This window comes from Pseudophryne corroboree, chromosome 2, assembly GCF_028390025.1.
Source record: "Pseudophryne corroboree isolate aPseCor3 chromosome 2, aPseCor3.hap2, whole genome shotgun sequence".
In the NCBI taxonomy this organism is placed as follows: Eukaryota; Metazoa; Chordata; class Amphibia; order Anura; family Myobatrachidae; genus Pseudophryne; species Pseudophryne corroboree.
This window is the reverse complement of record NC_086445.1, coordinates 647,049,691-647,067,385: the sequence shown is the minus strand read 5'-3', so window position 1 is coordinate 647,067,385 and position 17,695 is coordinate 647,049,691. Positions and strand designations below refer to the sequence as shown.

The 17,695-nt window shown below is 46.8% G+C and overlaps 1 protein-coding gene across 4 annotated transcripts in view; it reads right to left on the bottom strand.

Annotated features, from left to right (window-relative positions):
- DCAF6 (DDB1 and CUL4 associated factor 6) overlaps positions 1-17,695 on the bottom strand; it is a 912,707-nt gene that overhangs the window by 369,195 nt on the left and 525,817 nt on the right. For all 4 annotated transcript variants that reach the window (XM_063954988.1, XM_063954989.1, XM_063954991.1 and 1 more), the window contains one exon: positions 670-867. In XM_063954988.1, the coding sequence (XP_063811058.1) occupies positions 670-867 (198 nt within the window). The remainder of the gene's footprint in view (positions 1-669; positions 868-17,695) is intronic.

Genomic DNA, 17,695 nt, shown 5'->3' with positions numbered 1-17,695 from the left:
AGTGGGCAAGTTGGGAAGGATAATGGTGCAAACCGTGGGCCAATATGAAAGGTTTCTACAAAAATAATGTTGAATTGACCCTGTCCCCTCTTGATTTGCGGCATTTCATACTAGGGGGTGGGTCCTAATGACACACAGCGCAAGGCTCCACTATCACCTCCAGCAGCTGCATCTCTCCCATGGGCTTCTAGAGGAGAGAGTGCAAAAGTAGGTAAGTATAAGCTGACTGTGTTAAAACAAATCAAACTAAAGCTGGATACCCGCTATATTTTTAATCTTTCTGGTTAGAGCAAAAATCTGGTACGAATGAGAGCAAGTGACAATTAACCATTTGCTCACAAAAGCCAGAAAATAGGCAAAAATGGTTTCTTGGATAAACTAGTTACATCACATGGATTTAACCAATTTGTCTGAACGTCCAATTTTTGTCTGGTTTCCAATATTTGGGAGCAAATGGTCAATTGTTATTTGTTCCGATACATTATGAGATTTTCGTTCCAACCAGAAAGATTGGACAGATAATCTTATAGTGTGCATCCAGTTTAAGCATAAAAAATAAATACATAAATAAAATTCCACCTAATTTTCTAATTATTACATTACTTTTAAAGTTCTCGAAATGACTGAAAATATTCATATGAACAAGTTCAAGATGTTAAATAACCTTACCAGACGGGCAACTGGCTTTGTCTGATGAAGCTGATGACTGCACATGCCTAGACTCAGCAGGGGAAGCAGATGGCTCACTTTCTCCACTCTCTGAAGCAGGTGGACATAATTCCTGAACAGTGGGAACTGTAACATCAGGTGCCTGTGATCCTGTGCGGTTTGCAGTATCTAGAGCTGATGGGCCTGTCTGTGATCCCCCTGTATTATAAAGAAAATTCTAAATATTATTTAAATAGCATTTTACCAGGAAGATGACCAAAATATAGCAAACATATTACAATTACAAACATGTTTATAGAGCCAAAAGTTACTGTAGGTTGTTCCAAAAATTGGAATCCCAGTTGTAGAAGTCATAATGCCAGACTACAGTGCTTATTGAATTTAGGAACCAGTAAAGCTGAGTACACTCTATAAGATTATCAATCCAGTGTGTTGTACTTGGACCAGTGCTTTTTTAAATCTTTATTGGTGACACTGCAAATGGTATTGAATGAGAAGTATGCCTTTTTGCAGATGACACAAAGATATGCAGCAGGGTAGACACACGAGAAGGGGTAAAAACAAATGATTGAAGATCTAGGTAGACTAGAGGAATGGTTAAGAGCATGGCAAATACAGTGTAATGCCAAAAATGCAATATTATGCACTTCGGCCTCAAAAGTCCAATGAATAAATACAGTATTAATGATGCTATGGGGTAAACTTACTAAAGCTTCCTAAACAGGGAATTGGTGATGTTGCCCATAGCAACCAATCAGACACTGTCTATCATTTTCTTAAAAGCAATACAGAAATTATATAAAGCATCTGATTGGCTGCTAAGGGCAACATTACCAATTCTATTTTAAAAGCTTTAGTAAATGTACCCCATATACTGGAAACCACCGAGGAGGAAAGGGATCTAGGAGTCACTATTTCAGGTGACTTAAAGGCAGGTAAGCAATATAATGTAGCAAAGCAATGAGGAAGGCTAGTCAGATGCTTGGTTGCATAGGGAGAGGAATCAGCAGCAGAAAGATAGATGTAATAATGCCACTATATAAGTAATTGGTACGGCCTCATCTAGAATACTGTGTTCAATTCTGGAGGCCATATCTTCAAAAGGATATAAATACATGAGAGACTGTACAAAGAAGGGCAACTAAAATGGTGCATGGCCTACATCACAAAACATTCCTGGAAAGACTAAAAAATCTTAACCTGTTTAGTTTGGAGCAAAGAAGGGAAAGGGGGGACATGATAGAAACGGTCAAATATATTAAGGGTTTTAACAAGGAGGGAGACAATTTTCAAAGGAACTAGAACACGAGGAAGTGCACTGAAACTGGAGGGAGGTAGTATCAGGAGAAACTTGAGGAAATATTACTTCACATAAAGGGTAGTGGACAACTGTAATAGTCTCCCAGCAGAGGTGGTAGACAGTAGAGCAATGTAAACATGTATGGGATAGACATAGGACATGCTTATAAAGAAATAAGGAAGAGAAGTGTAAACACTGTGCTAGTATGATCTTATAAAGATTTTTTATATATAATAAATCTTCAGCAAGTCTTTAATTAAAAAAACACAAAAAACTATTTATTAAGACAATACAAACAAGGAAATGAAAATAAAAAGCATAAAAGCACACATATAAGAATGTAAAAAAAATATTTTGTGCCTGTTTATAATAATTATGTCGACACTCAGTCCACTTATGAACATCTGCCTTGGTGCCTTGCAGGGATAGGAAGAGAAATACAACGAGGAATGGCGGCACTCACAGGTCTTGCAGCACAATAGAATAACAGGAAGCTGAGTCCTGATAGCTGTGATTGAAACGAACAGCTTCTGAAGAAAATAACCTGGATTTACTTAAATCTGATAAGTGGATGGACAAATTAAAGCTGCAACTGGATGAGTACCGTACAGATCTCATTAAGTTTAAGAAACAAAAATTAGAAACTGTTCAGAAGGACTACGCGAAGGGCTGCGTCTACTCATGGGTTAATAACCCTGAAGGACAAGCATATAAGAAGCCTTGGAGAAATGGACATCAACAACGTCTGAATGCAGCTACTAGTGGAGAGGGAACATCATACAGTGATTCGGATGATATGAGTGGCACCTCTTCTAAACCCCCTTTATTGGCTAGTACCCGCGCAATGCGCGGAGAGAAAAAAGACACTGCACAAGCAGGGGCAAACAATGCAAAAGTTCCTTAACAAAACAACCAAAGGGCAAAAAAACAGCATAGTCTTCAATTTGTCGACACGCGATCTGTCGACGAACGAACTACATGTTCTAAATAAAGGATTTTATTTATACCGACTTGTCCTTTTGATGAATTTCAGTGGAAAGTGGACCAATACCACTTTGGACGTAATTTGAGAATTAAATAATTTTATTCTAAATGCAACAAACAAACCCACAAAATATGGGGACCCAGAGCAAGGTACGTCCATCTTCATCGTTTGATCCATTATTGAATAATAGCCCTCATTCCGCGTTGATTACTCGCTAGCAGTTTTTAGCAGCCGTGCAAACACATTGTCGCCGCCAACTGGGGAGTGTATTTTAGCTTTGCAGAAGTGCGAACGCTTGGGCAGCAGAGCGCCTGTAAAATATTTTTGTGTAAAACAAGACCAGCCCTGTAGTTACTCTGGGATCCGGTCTGAAGATCGACAGTGTCTAGGTCGACAATGTTTAGGTCGACCACTATAGGTCGACAGTCACTAGGTCGACATGGATGGAAGGTCGACAGGGTTTCTAGGTCGACATGTGCTAGGTCGACAGGTCTAAAGGTCGACATGAGTTTTTCACATTTTTTTTCCTTTTTTGAATTTTTTCATACTTAACGATCCACGTGGACTACGATTGGAACGGTAAAGTGTGCCGAGCGAAGCGGTAGCGGAGCGAAGGCACCATGCCCGAAGCATGGCGAGCGAAGCGAGCCATGCGAGGGGACGTGGTGCACTAATTTGGGATCCCGGTCACTCTACGAAGAAAACAACACAAAAAATAAATAAAATCCTCATGTCGACCTTTAGACCTGTCGACCTAGCACATGTCGACCTAGAAACCCTGTCGACCTTCCATCCATGTCGACCTAGTGACTGTCGACCTATAATGGTCGACCTAAACATTGTCGTCCTAGACACTGTCGATTTGATGAACCACACCCAGTTACTCTTGTGTGCGTTGATTCTAACAACGGAGGGACGGCTTTTGACATCACACACCCGCCCAGCGAACGCCCAGCCACGCCTGCGTTTTTTTCTGCTACACCTGCGTTTTTCTAAGCACTCCCTGAAAACAGTCATTTCACACCCAGAAACGCCCACTTCATGTCAATCTTCCTGCGTTCGTCCGTGCGACAGGAATGTTCGTTAGACTCTGTGCAAACCCACGATGCTCATTGTACCCATACGACGCACATGCGCATTGCGGTGCATACGCATGCGCAGAAATGCTGATTTTTAGACTGATTGCTGCACACAACGGCAGCTAACGATCAACTCGGAATGACCCCCAATGTCTCCATGAAATGTTTCTCTAAGGTACTAAACTCTTGAGTACCTGAAGCAGCCAAGCTTCACAAAAATACACGTCCTAATCTTACAAAAGCAGAATGGGAAGCGTTAAAAAGTTTAAGCTCAGATAAAAGTATCATCATCTGCCCCGCCAATAAGGGGGGGTGGTATTGTGATCCAGGATCTGATACAGTATAAAGATGACATCTATCTTCAATTATCTGATGTCACGGTATATGAATGTATTTCCCAGGATCCAACTACTATCTATCAAGCGGAGTTCCTGGACATTTTGAAACAGATGGAACAGGATAATGTTATTTCTAATTATGTCCATAGATCACTGGTACAGGAATTTCCGACTGCACCTGTATTATATACATTACCTAAAATGCATAAAAACATGGAAGCACCTCCGGGACGCCTGATAATACCTGCTAAATTTATCATAAAGTTTCCTAATACTGGGATGAGTTCATGCAGCCAGTAATACAGGCACAATCTACTTACCGAAAAGATACGTCTACCTTTATACTACGCTTGCAGGCTCTACCACCAAGTCCAGAAGGCAGTTGGCTCTGCACTCTAGATGTGACAAGCCTTTATACGAATATACCACACACCAAGGGCTTGGAGGCTGTGATATGTCTATTATCCGCCAGCATGTCCTATAAAGGTCCTGATTTACAATTATCCTTGAAACTATTAACATTGGGGGTCATTCTGACCTGATCGCACGCTGTGGTTCATCACAGCACAGCGAGCAGGTTAGAAGTGCGCATGTGCCGGCGCCGCAGTGCATGGCTGACAGCTGACGGCTGATTGACAGGTAGAGGCGTTTGCTGGGCGGAAGGGGGCGGCACGGCGGCTTTTGGCCGCCGTTTTGTCGGCGCAGTCAGGCCAATGTAGGCATGGCTAGACCATGCGGAGGGCGGGCCGCAGCGGCTGCGTGACGTCACACGCAGCCGCTGCGACCAGGGCAGCGACAAGTAGCTCCCGGCCAGCACGCAAAATTAGCGCTGACCAGGATCAACTCCTGAAGTGCAAAAGCATCGCCGCTGTGTGATGCTTTTGTACTTCTGCAGGGGGGTGGGCAGGCCTGAAATGTGGGGCGTACTAGCCCTGTGCTGGGCGTCCTCCCGCATGTCAGTGTGCCTGATCGGAGCCCTGTAAAATTTTGCAGGGCTACGATCAGGTCTGAATTAGGTCCACTGACCTTAACGAGAAATTACTTTTTATTCGATAATAAATAGTATGTGCAGAGACAAAGGTGTGTTGTGGGATCATCCGTGGCACCAGCCATCGCAAACTCATTTATGTTCGAGGTGGAACAGAATCTCTTCTTCACAGATCCGGATATAGTAGCTAACATCGTTTTCTACAAAAGATATATTGACGATCTGTTCCTAATTTGGACAGGCACGGAGGAAGCCGTCTACAACTGCCTTTCCAGGATAAACACAGAGGATGAAAAAATCAAATTCACTGCGTCAATTAGTGATTCTTGTGTGCATTATTTGGATGTGGCAGTGTCCATCAGAGAAGGAAAAATTCATATAAACCTTTATCGGAAGCCGACGGATAAGAATACAATTTTACACGCAAAGAGTCATCATCCACCGGCAACCAAATGAGGGCTACCATTCGCGCAATTCTTAAGAATCCATAGGGTAACGGATGATAAACTAAATACCGAAGCACACATTGATATCATGGCCAAAGACTTTATGCAGAGAGGCTATGATTGGAACTATGTAATGATTATCAAAAACAAAGTTCTATCCATGGACAGAAACATTGCGCTTAATGCCAAAAAGGAGACATCAAAAGAGCTTAATAAGAAGATAGCTTTTGTGCAACGGTTTAATACAGCTAGTACTTCATTAGTTAAAGTTATCCATGAATCCGGGCCCGTTGTCTCAACAGATACGGATCTACAGATTTTCAAAGTCACTACCATTTTACCAAGTTTTACAAGAAATAGGAATCTACAGCACTGGCTGGTTCATGGTGATATTTCAGGCTTCCAGGACCATCATCCAACAACTTTTTTGAGTAAGAAGCACGGCTGTTACAAATGTTTAGGTTGCACAGCTTTTGGATACATGGAAACAGGAGGTTTCTTTTCACACCCACATACTGGGATACGTATCCCAATCAAACATGTATTAACCTGCACAATGACACATATCATTTATATTATTAGGTGTCCCTGTGGACATCTTTATGTAGGAAAGACCATCAGATCATTCAGGGACAGGATGGCACTCCATAGGTCCTCCATTCGTAAAGCCTTGGAGGGGCAGGACCAGTAGCAACCAGTGGCACGTCACTTTCGGGATTTCAAGCACAATATGTCAATGTTAAGGCATAAAATCATTGACCATGAGTCTAAAATGTAAAGGGGAGAAGACAGAAATAAGGCTCTCCTACAAAGAGAGGTGAGGTGGATATACCACCTCAATGCAATAGCACCTCATGGTTTAAATGAACAATTAAGCTTGAATTGCTTTCTCTAATGTAAAGATCTAGTTAATTTTATTACTACCTTTAATCAATTATTGTGCATGCTATAACTGTTTTTCCTGTTCTGATGCAAAGTTGCTGCTTCAATATGCTGTTTACGATTGATGCAGGGAGATACAGTATGTACACTATAGTTGTCTGTTTACCATGTTGCCAGGCAACTCTTCCTGTCGGGTAGCTGGCGATGGGAGCGTGCGTCGCAGCTGGTGACCTCATTGGGAAGGGACCCGGCGGGGAGAGGCAGCACACTTCACGCTAGGTGTTTGTTATAAAGGTAAGAACTGTTTTTGTACTATTTGTTTATGACGAAAGTTGATAAAACTGAAACATTAAATTACAGATATCAGGACTCCGCTTCCTGCTATTCTATTGTGCTGCAAGACCTGTGAGTGCTGCAATTCCTCGCTGCAAAACGCAAATCCCAATTGGAGGGGTGGCTGGTGAAAACTTTCCGATGGGTTAGACTCTGCGCCTCTGGTAAGGTCTCGTCAAAATCCGGTACTAGCAGTACATGAGGAGATCATATGTTTGACCCCCTCGTCTGTTGTGGCAATCCAACTCAGTAACCCCCTCTCACAAATCACCAGCTGAGCATACAGGAACACGTGACAGACAGATCATCTTAATTGTGTATCCAGTTTAACAGGTTTCTGGCGTTAGCTATTACAGATGTGTCCTCTTACATACTTGCTGCAGTCATGCTAAACCGCACTTTAAGTCACGCCATGCTGTGGCAGGACTCGGTAGTGCGAGCAATTTTTTTGGCATTTTTCCCCATGAAAATGCATCTGAGATGCAAAGAAATGTAATAGGATGCACAAGCAGCTTCTGCTGATTAAAATGATATACTTGTGAGTCTTATTACATTACGTCTAAGACGCATTTTCGTGGGAAAACAAGCAAAAACAAGACACTCTGAGCTACCGAGTCACACGGCACACACGTGTTATGTGTAACACGACTTGCAGCGCACAGAGCAGAGATGGAAGAGGACACATCTGTAAGTTTTCTTTGCTAAAAGAAATATTTATTAGTGATCTATTTTTAAAATGACAGAACTTGTATTCAAAAACAATAACATTTATGGAAAAAATAAAGGCAGCATTATAGTTTTTGGAAAAACTGTAGCTTGGAGCCGTAACTAGACATGTTGGTACCCTGTGCCAGAAATAGAATTGGCGTCCCCCCCACTATTAAAACAGGTACAGTGTGTGCCTTAGGCGCGCAGATAATATATAGGAGCGTGGCTTCAAGGGAAAGGCCGTGGTCTCAAAATAACACCAATTCATATTACGCCGAACAGTAGTCTCCATTATTAAAATTAAGCCACATAGTAGTGGCACTTATACACATTACACCAGGTAGAGCGCCTTATATACATTACACCAGGTAGAGCCTCCTTTTACACATTATGCCAGGTAGAGACCCCTTATACAATGCCAGAGACCCTTTTAAAAAATGTGCCAGGTAGGGCCCCCTTTTACACATTCTACCAGGTAGAGCCCCCTTTCCTTTTACACATTGCACCAGGTAGAACTCCCTTTTACACAATACACCAGGTAGAGCCCCCGTTTACACATTGCACCTGGTATAGCCCCTATCCTTTTACACATTGCACCAGGAAGAGCCCTCTTTCATTTTACACATTGCACCATGTAGAGCCCCTTTTCCTTTAACACACTGTACCAGGTAGAGTCCCCTTTTGTTTAAACATTGCACCAGGTAGAGCCCCCTTTCCTTTTACACATTGCACAAGGCATAGCCCCATTTTACACATTGCACCAGTTAAAGCCCACTTTTACACATTCCACCAGATAGAGCCCCCTTTTACACATTACACCGGGTAGAGTCCCTTTTACACAGGGTGTGTGTGTGTGTGTGTGTGTGTGTGTGTGTGTGTGTGTGTCTGTTTTTGTTATACTTATGTCCGCCTCTGGAGCAGCTGCTTCCACCTGCCAGCCTTTCACCCACTTCCTTTTCTGCTGTGGACAGGCACACAAGAGGACCGGTGGGACTCAGGAGGGGTGGAGCGTAGGAGGTACAGTATGCTGCTGGCTAACTGTGTGAGCCCACCGTTAGCACAACGCTAGTTACGGCCCTTTGTAATGAGTAGGAGGAGTGAGAAAGATACATTAACTAAACAGACTATTAGGTGCTGAACCTTACAAATGTATTCTGCTACTAGACTTGACATAAATCCCTATAATTCGGGACTCCTATAATTTACACAGGTTCTATGACTTGCTGAATTCAAGCCTGCATTTCACCTGAGTTTAACCAGCCACAGAACCTGTGTAAGTCATAGAGGTCCAGAAACAAAGAGATATAAAAAATGCAAGATACTTCTTCACTACAAAAACTTGCTGCAGAAAACATTTTTTTTTTTTTATTATTTAGAAGCCTGTACCATATCCTTGATATAGTGGGGTGTATAGTTTTATGTAGAACAAGATACTGCATTCTGATTTTTTTAAACCTGTACCGTATGCTTCATATAATGGGGTGTATAGTTTTATGTAGCACAAGATACTGCATTCTTATTTTTGTATCATATATGGATACTCCCCCTCCACCTCACCATATGGTCCTATCCCCTCCTGCCTCCTCTGCTACCTCTCTCTGTCTGTTTCCATCACACCCACCTCATCAATCTCTCCCATAAGACACAATCACCTTTGCTTTAAAGTATGCACTTGTCTCCCCTATTCTTAAAAAAACCTACCCTTGATCCAAACACCCTCTCTACTTGCCCATGGAACGTATTGTAAAGAACCGCCTTACTGCCTTTCTTTCCTCCACGCTCAGTGTTTAAACCACGCTAGTCTGGCTTCCGTCCTCTCCACTCCACTGAAACTGCACTCACAAAAGTCTGCAATGAACTCCTTGCTCCTAAATCCAAGGGTCTCTACTCTCTACTTATTTCTCCTTTACGGGTGGTCTTCAGTATGCCGACTGTCGGGATCCCGGCGCACAGTATACCGGCACCGGAATCCCGATGTCACGGCGCCACGGTCTCCATACTTACCTCTCCGGGCGCGCTGGGTCTCCGTGCGGCCGTCCTCGCTGGCGGGTCCCGGCGTCTGGCGCTCCGTCCAGCCGGCGTGTGCGTCCAACGTCCTCGGGAGGTGCGGGTGACGTCATCGGCCCGTCCTCCAATCAGGTCCTGGCGGGAAGTTCAAATTCAGATGCCGGGCAGTGCTCCGGCGCCAGAGTATCATCGTTGCTACTGTACCTGTGATCTCCAGTGCTCCGTGCCTCCAGCACCTCCGTGCCTCCAAGCACCTCCGTGCCTCCAGCACCTCCGTGCCTCCAAGCACCTCCGTGCCTCCAGCACCTCCGTGCCTCCAAGCACCTCCGTGCCTCCAGCACTTCCGTGCCTCAAAGCACCTCCGTGCCTCAAAGCACCTCCGTGCCTCCAGCACCTCCGTGCCTCCAAGCACCTCCGTGCCTCCAGCACCTCAGTGCCTCCAAGCACATCTGTACCTCCAAGCACCTCCGTGCCTCCAAGCACCTCCGTGCCTCCAGCACCTCCGTGCCTCCAAGCACCTCCGTGCCTCCAAGCACCTCCGTGCCTCCAAGCACCTCCGTGCCTCCAGCACCTCCGTGCCTCCAAGCACCTCCGTGCCTTCAGCACCTCCGTGCCTTCAGCACCTCCGTGCCTCCAGGCACCTCAGTGTCTCCACGCGCTTCAGCGCCTACAAACACTTTTGTGTCTCCAAGTCCTGTGCACGTTAGTGCAGTTGTGTCTCCAGCACCTAGTATTCTTCTGTGATTCACCAGCACCTTACAAGTTCTCTCTTTCAGGAGACCTTCAGCGTCCACACGTGCCTCCTGTCCGCCGACCTGATCCTGCATGAGGAAAACTTACATCCGGCCATCTCTGCTGCGGTCCAGTTGCGGTTCCACTTCCCGGTCACCGGAAGAAACCCCGAGTCCACAACCCTCCCAAACCAGGTCAGTGATAGTATACTCAGGCCACATGGACCCGGGGAATCGGAACACGGACTCAAGTGCCATCCAGAACCTGGCTTCCCGAGCACAAAGTCAGGAAGCGGCACAAGGTCAGGTGATGCAGTACCTCCAGGAGTTGTCCGGGCGTCTGGATCAGATTCAGGCGTCTCTAGCCTCAGTAATTCCGGCACCAGTTCCAGTAGCTGCACCAGTTGCCACCTCCAGCAATGTCCGACCATCGGCCGGCGCCACTCTGCGCCTTCAGTTGCCTACGCCGTCCCGTTATAATGGGAATCCTAAAAATTGCCGTGGTTTCTTAAACCAATGCGAGGTACATTTCGAGCTACTAGCACACAACTTTCCTACAGACCGGTCCAAGGTAGCATATATTATTTCTCTGCTGGAAGGATCTGCCTTGGATTGGGTGTCTCCTTTATGGGAACGTTCTGATTCACTGGTTTCCAATTACTCAGAATTCATCACGTCTTTTCGACGAATTTTTGACGAGCCCGGCAGGATGACCTCGGCCTCTTCTGATTTACTCCGCATCCGTCAAGGCTCCCGATCCGTGGGTCAGTATGTGGTTTTATTTCTAAACCATTGCCTCTGAACTTTGTTGGAATAATGAGGCTCTGAGAGCTGCTTTTTGGAACGGTCTTTCTGATCGCCTGAAGGATGAGTTGGTCACTCGAGAGCTTCCGGATTCTTTAGAGGAATTGTTCTCTCTCTGTGTCAAGGTAGATCTCCGGATGCAGGAACGTGGAAGTGAACGTAGTCGATCGGATCGTTCCAGGTTCCGGCTTCCTCCTGCAAGGCAAGCGGTGGTCCCAAGTCCGGACGAACCCATGCAGATTAACCGATCCCGATTGTCCCCGGAGGAGCGGCAGCGTCGTCATGAGAGTAAGCTCTGCCTGTACTGCGGAGCTGCGGGGTCACTTCATCAAGTCCTGCAAATCCCGTCCGGGAAACGAGAAGGCCTAGCTTGTTCCGGAGGAGTCAAGTTGGGGGTTACGACCAAATCTTCTCCCACTTCGGACTGTTTGCTTCCTGTAACGTTAATCACCAAGGCTACTTACAAGTCTTTTGAAGCCCTGTTGGACTCCGGAGCAGCGGGGAATTTCGTTTCTTCTTTCTGTGTCCAAAGCCTGAATTTGGAAGTATGGTCCATCGAACGGCCTATTTCATTGACAGCCATCAATGGTACTAGGATATCCAAGGGTATCATAACAGAACGCACGGTTCCAGTTAAACTACAGGTCGGGGCTCTACATCAAGAATATTTGGAGTTCCTGGTGATCCCGGAAATGCATCACGATCTGGTTCTCGGAATGCCTTGGCTCAAAAGTCACAATCCCCATATCGATTGGAAGACCGCACAGGTTCGGTCTTGGGGTTCTTTTTGTCACGCCAACTGTCTCACCCCTGTCTGTCCGCTTCGTGTTTCTTCTAAGGCGGAGGAAGAACCTATCCCAGAGGCATACCAAGAATTTAGAGATGTGTTTTCGGAACAAGCAGCTGACCAGTTACCACCCCACAGGGCTTGGGACTGCCCCATTGACCTTATCCCTGGGAAAATGCCACCTCAGGGTCGCATTTATCCTCTCTCCCTTCCAGAGACACAAGCTATGTCTGTCTATATCAAATCCAATCTTCACAAGGGATTCATCCGTCCCTCTACCTCCCCGGCTGGAGCGGACTTCTTCTTCGTGAAAAAAAAGGACGGAGGGTTAAGACCATGTATCGACTACCGCGGCCTAAATGATATTACCAACAAAAATAAATACCCCTTGCCTCTAATCACAGAGCTATTTGATAGAGTTCGCGGTGCCCACGTTTTTTCCAAGCTCGATTTGAGGGGGGCCTATAACCTCATACGTATCAGAGAGGGAGATGAATGGAAGACCGCCTTCAATACCCGGGATGGGCATTATGAGTATCTGGTGATGCCGTTCGGTCTTAGCAATGCTCCTGCTGTCTTCCAGGGATTCGTCAACGAAATCTTCCGAGACATGTTATACCTAAGTGTCGTGGTGTATTTGGATGACATCCTGATTTTTTCAAAAGACCTTGCTGAACACAGGAAACAAGTCAAAGAGGTACTCCGTCGTCTATGTGAGAATCACCTCTATGCCAAGATGTCCAAGTGTACCTTCGAAGTAACATCAATACCGTTCCTCGGTTATATCATCTCGGGGATGGAGCTTCGCATGGATCCGGAGAAACTCTCTGCCATTCGGGACTGGGCACAGCAACTCTCCTTGAAAGCAGTACAAAGATTCCTGGGTTTTGCGAACTATTATGGAAAGTTCATTAGAGGTTTCTCCACCATTGTTGCACCCATTACCGCCCTAACGAGAAAGGGTTCCAACCCGGGGTTGTGGCCTCCCGAAGCCATAGAGGCCTTTTCCCATTTGAAATCAGCTTTTATGTCCGCCCCAGAACTCCAACAACCAAATTTTGAGGAACCTTTCTTCCTAGAAGTCGACGCATCCTCGGTCGGAGTTGGGGCAGTTCTCTCTCAGTACGCCTCAGATAAGAAATTACATCCGTGCGGCTTTCACTCTCGTAAATTCTCTCTGGCTGAACGGAATTACACTATTGGAGACCAGGAACTCTTGGCGATTAAATCTGCCTTGGAAGAGTGGAGATATCTCTTAGAAGGGGCCAAACATGTGACTACCATTTACACTGATCACAAAAATTTGTTGTATATCAAAACCGCACAGTGCTTGAATCCTCGCCAAGCTAAATGGGCACTCTTCTTCACTCGATTTTCTTTTGTTATCAAATACAGAGCCGGGACTTTCAATACCAAAGCGGATGCACTGTCCCGTTCACAAACTCCCACAGATGATGAGGATTCCTTTGAACGGAGTTTAATTCTGAATCCAATTTCTGTCTCTGCTGCCTCGACTACTCCAGGTCCTCTTCCCGGAAGAATGTCCGTACCAGTTAAATTCCGGTCGAGGATACTACAGTGGGCCCATATCTCCAAATTCTCCGGTCATCCCGGCGCCCAGAAGATGTACAAGTTTCTGCAAAGATCTTACTGGTGGGACTCCATGAGGAAGGATGTACAGGATTACGTTAATTCCTGTCCCCAGTGTACACAGCATAAATCTCCCCGTTTACCTCCTGCTGGGTTACTTCGTCCTCTGTCCATTCCTATGAAACCCTGGACTCATATTTCCATGGACTTCATCACTGACTTGCCCCGTTCCAAGGGTTGCAACACCGTTTGGGTAATCGTCGACCGTTTTTCGAAGATGGCACACTTTGTTCCTTTGACTGGTCTTCCGACAGCTCCGAAACTAGCTCTACTGTTTATCCAAGAACATTTTCAGTTGCATGGGTTGCCACAGGAAATAGTCTCTGATCGTGGGGTACAGTTCACCGCAAGGTTTTGGAAAGCCCTCTGTTCGACTCTGCAGATTAAACTTAAGTTTTCATCCGCTTATCATCCCCAATTGAATGGACAAACGGAACGAGTCAATCAAGATCTAGAGACTTTCCTCCGTCTTTATCTCTCCCCTTCACAGGACAACTGGGTGGAGTTGTTACCGTGGGCGGAGTTTGCCCATAATCATTTGTTTCATTCTTCCACTGGTGAATCTCCATTTTTCATCAACTATGGGTTCCATCCACGTGTTCCAGAATTACCAAGCCTTCCGATAGAAGAGGTTCCAGCTGTAACGTCCACTCTACAACACTTCGGACAAATTTGGAGTAAGATTCATGCTAATCTTAAGAAGGTTTCAGTCCGGTACAAGTTATTTGCAGATAAGAAACGGCGAGCCGCTCCACAATACAAGGTTGGTGACAGGGTGTGGCTGTCCACACGTAATCTCCGGTTGAAGGTGCCCACCATGAAGATTGCTCCAAGATTCATCGGTCCTTACCCTGTGCTACAAGTCCTGAATCCTGTGGTCTGCAAGCTGGGTTTACCTTCGCACCTACGTATCCCCAATGCCTTCCATGTTTCTCTTCTTCGTCCTCTCGTCCTTAATCATTTTCATTCAAAGACCTCTAGCCCCACCTCAGTGGAGACTGAAACAGGGACAGACTTCGAGATCAAAAATATTCTAGACTCTCGTTATCTTCACAAGAATCTGCAATATCTGGTGGAATGGAAAGGATATGGTCCTGAGGAGAGAAGTTGGATAAAGGCTTCTGAGGTCTCGGCTCCTCGACTAGTCCGGATATTCCATGCTAGACATCCTACGAAGCCGGGAAAGTGTCCAGGGGCCACTCCTAGAGGAGGGGTACTGTCACGGCACCGCGGTCTCCATACTTACCGCTCCGGGCGTGCTGGGTCTCCGTGCGGCCGTCCTCGCTGGCGGGTCCCGGCGTCCGGCGCTCCGTCCAGCCGGCGTGTGCGTCCGACGTCCTCGGGAGGTGCGGGTGACGTCATCGGCCTGTCCTCCAATCAGGTCCTGGCGGGAAGTTCAAATTAAGACGCCGGGCAGTGCTCCGGCACCTGAGTATCATCGTTGCTACTGTACCTGTGATCTCCAGTGCTCCGTGCCTCCAGCACCTCCGTGCCTCCAAGCACTTCCGTGCCTCCAGCACCTCCATGCCTCCAAGCACCTCCGTGCCTCCAGCACCTCCGTGCCTCCAAGCACCTCCGAGCCTCCAAGCACCTCCGAGCCTCCAGCACCTCCAAGCACCTCCGTGCCTCCAGCACCTCCGTGCCTCCAAGTACCTCCATGCCTCCAAGCACCTCCGTGCCTCCAGCACCTCCAAGCACCTCCGTACCTCCAGCACCTCCGTGCCTCCATGCACCTCCGTGCCTCCAAGCACCTCCGTGCCTCCATGCACCTCCGTGCCTCCAAGCACCTCCGTGCTTCCAGCACCTCCGTGCCTCCAAGCACCTCCGTGCCTTCAGCATCTCCGTGCCTCCAGGCACCTCAGTGTCTCCACGCGCTTCAGCGCCTACAAACACTTCTGTGTCTCCAAGTCCTGTGCACGTTAGTGCAGTTGTGTCTCCAGCACCTAGTATTCTTCTGTTATTCACCATACCTTACAAGTTCTCTCTTTTAGGAGACCTTCAGCGTCCACACGTGCCTCCTGTCCGCCGACCTGATGCTGCATGAGGAAAACTTACATCCGGCCATCTCTGCTGCGGTCCAGTTGCGGTTCCACTTCCCGGTCACCGGAAGAAACCCCGAGTCCACAACCCTCCCAAACCAGGTCAGTGATACCCGACAGCTGGCATACCGACAATTTTTCTCCCTCGTGGGGGTCCACGACCCCTCTGGAGGGAGAATAAAATAGCATGCAAATATGGCTCATTTGCGCTCGCCACGCTGTCGGTATGCCGGCGGTCGGGCTCCTGACGCCGGTATGCTGGTCGCCGGGAGCCCGGCTGCCAGCATACCATATTACACCCCTCCTTTACTTCTCAGCTGCTTTTGAAACTGTGGGCCACCCTCTCCTCCTTCTCCTTGCAAATCTTTCAATCCCTTGGTCTGTGTGATACTGCCCTCTGCTAGCTGTCCTCCTACCTCAATTGCTCTTTTAACTTACAACATCATCTCTAAGCTGATGTTCAAATCTACCTTTCGTCCCCTGACCTCTCACCACACTCGTATCTCCAACTGTTTCTCTTTGTTACAAGCTGCAAATGCAGCTTGCATTTTGTTTATGTTCTTGTGTTGTGAGTCTGTTGTGTTTCTGTTAGAATCCCAGGTTTTATCATGTACTTGTTTGGGGCACTGTTGTGGGCCACCTTTGGTGGGTCTGTGTAACTGGAGACTTTCTCCTGTATGTGTGGCCTGTGCAGTCTCACCTGTCAGACAATAAGGCTTCTTTAAAGAGTTTCCCTGTGTTCAGAGTCAGCTGCTGTATAATTAGTAGTTTGCCTGTGTGTGTCTAGCTGTCCAGCTACATTGTATCTCATCAGGAGGCTTGTTTCTGTGGCTGATCTGATTGGGAGTGTCTCCCTTTATTACCCAGCTTGCCCTTTACCGGACACCGGATATAAGTTCTTATTGTTATGTGTGCAGCGGCTGCAAATCTGTCAGTTCTGCTTTCTGCATTGATTAGCACCTGGATCCGGCTGCTCCCTTCTGTTGTTCTCATTTCCTAGCAACTGATCACCTGGACCTCATTACCTGCAACTTCAGCCTTACTATCATGTGATTGGTCTGTCTCCCTTTAACTAGGGAGTATCCACATACCACTGTGCCAGTGATAAGAGTTCAGTATAAGAGAGTGTCAGGATCTAGTCTGGACTCCTTAGAGCCTGTTCCTGTGTGCTCAGCACATGGCCATTGCACGCTGTGCAAGTTCCCATTATCCTGTGTCCTGGTAACCTGGTCCCAGTATTCCTGCCAGCCCTGCAACCAGTTCATCTTGGACCTGTTTCTACTACAATTATATATCCAGTGTGTCCTTCTGCCTTGGAATCCCTGCTTCAAGATATCTGTGCACTATTCCAGCAAGTCTTGCACCTTGCCTCAGTAATCCTGCACCTGTCCAGTTTTGCAAATAGCAGTCTAATCACACAGACCTTTCTGCATGTTCATATCCATTCAGTACCTGCAATTCTGTATCCAGACTCCAAACAAACTCCTGTGAATCCTGCCAAATTCCAGCTCTGCTATCCAGAACTTTCAGCCTGCAAGTTTAAGTTTCCCTCTGTGTCCCAGTTCAGCTCTCATCAAACCTCTGCCATTAGCCTTGCTGTGTCAGTCACTCTGCAATTAACCCCTGCCTTACCAGCTGCATTTCTCCAGGTAAATTATCCTGTTTATACCTTGTGGACTCCTGTGCAGATACCAGGTGACCCAGGCAGAGGGCCGCAAACTGCACATCAGGGGCAGCGAAGCCCAAATCCCCTTGCGGGGTTCCCTGGTGAACATCCCTCGGTGTGTTAGACTCCACGCCTTTGCTCTGGGTCACGCCAACCACCTGGTGTCTGCTTACAGAATACAGGTGCTTCCAAACACCATAACATTGTCACTGGCCATTTACTGGAGAATAGCAAGAGGGGTCCTGCTCCAGTCCAGGCAAATCCACTCCGGTCCAGGCAAATC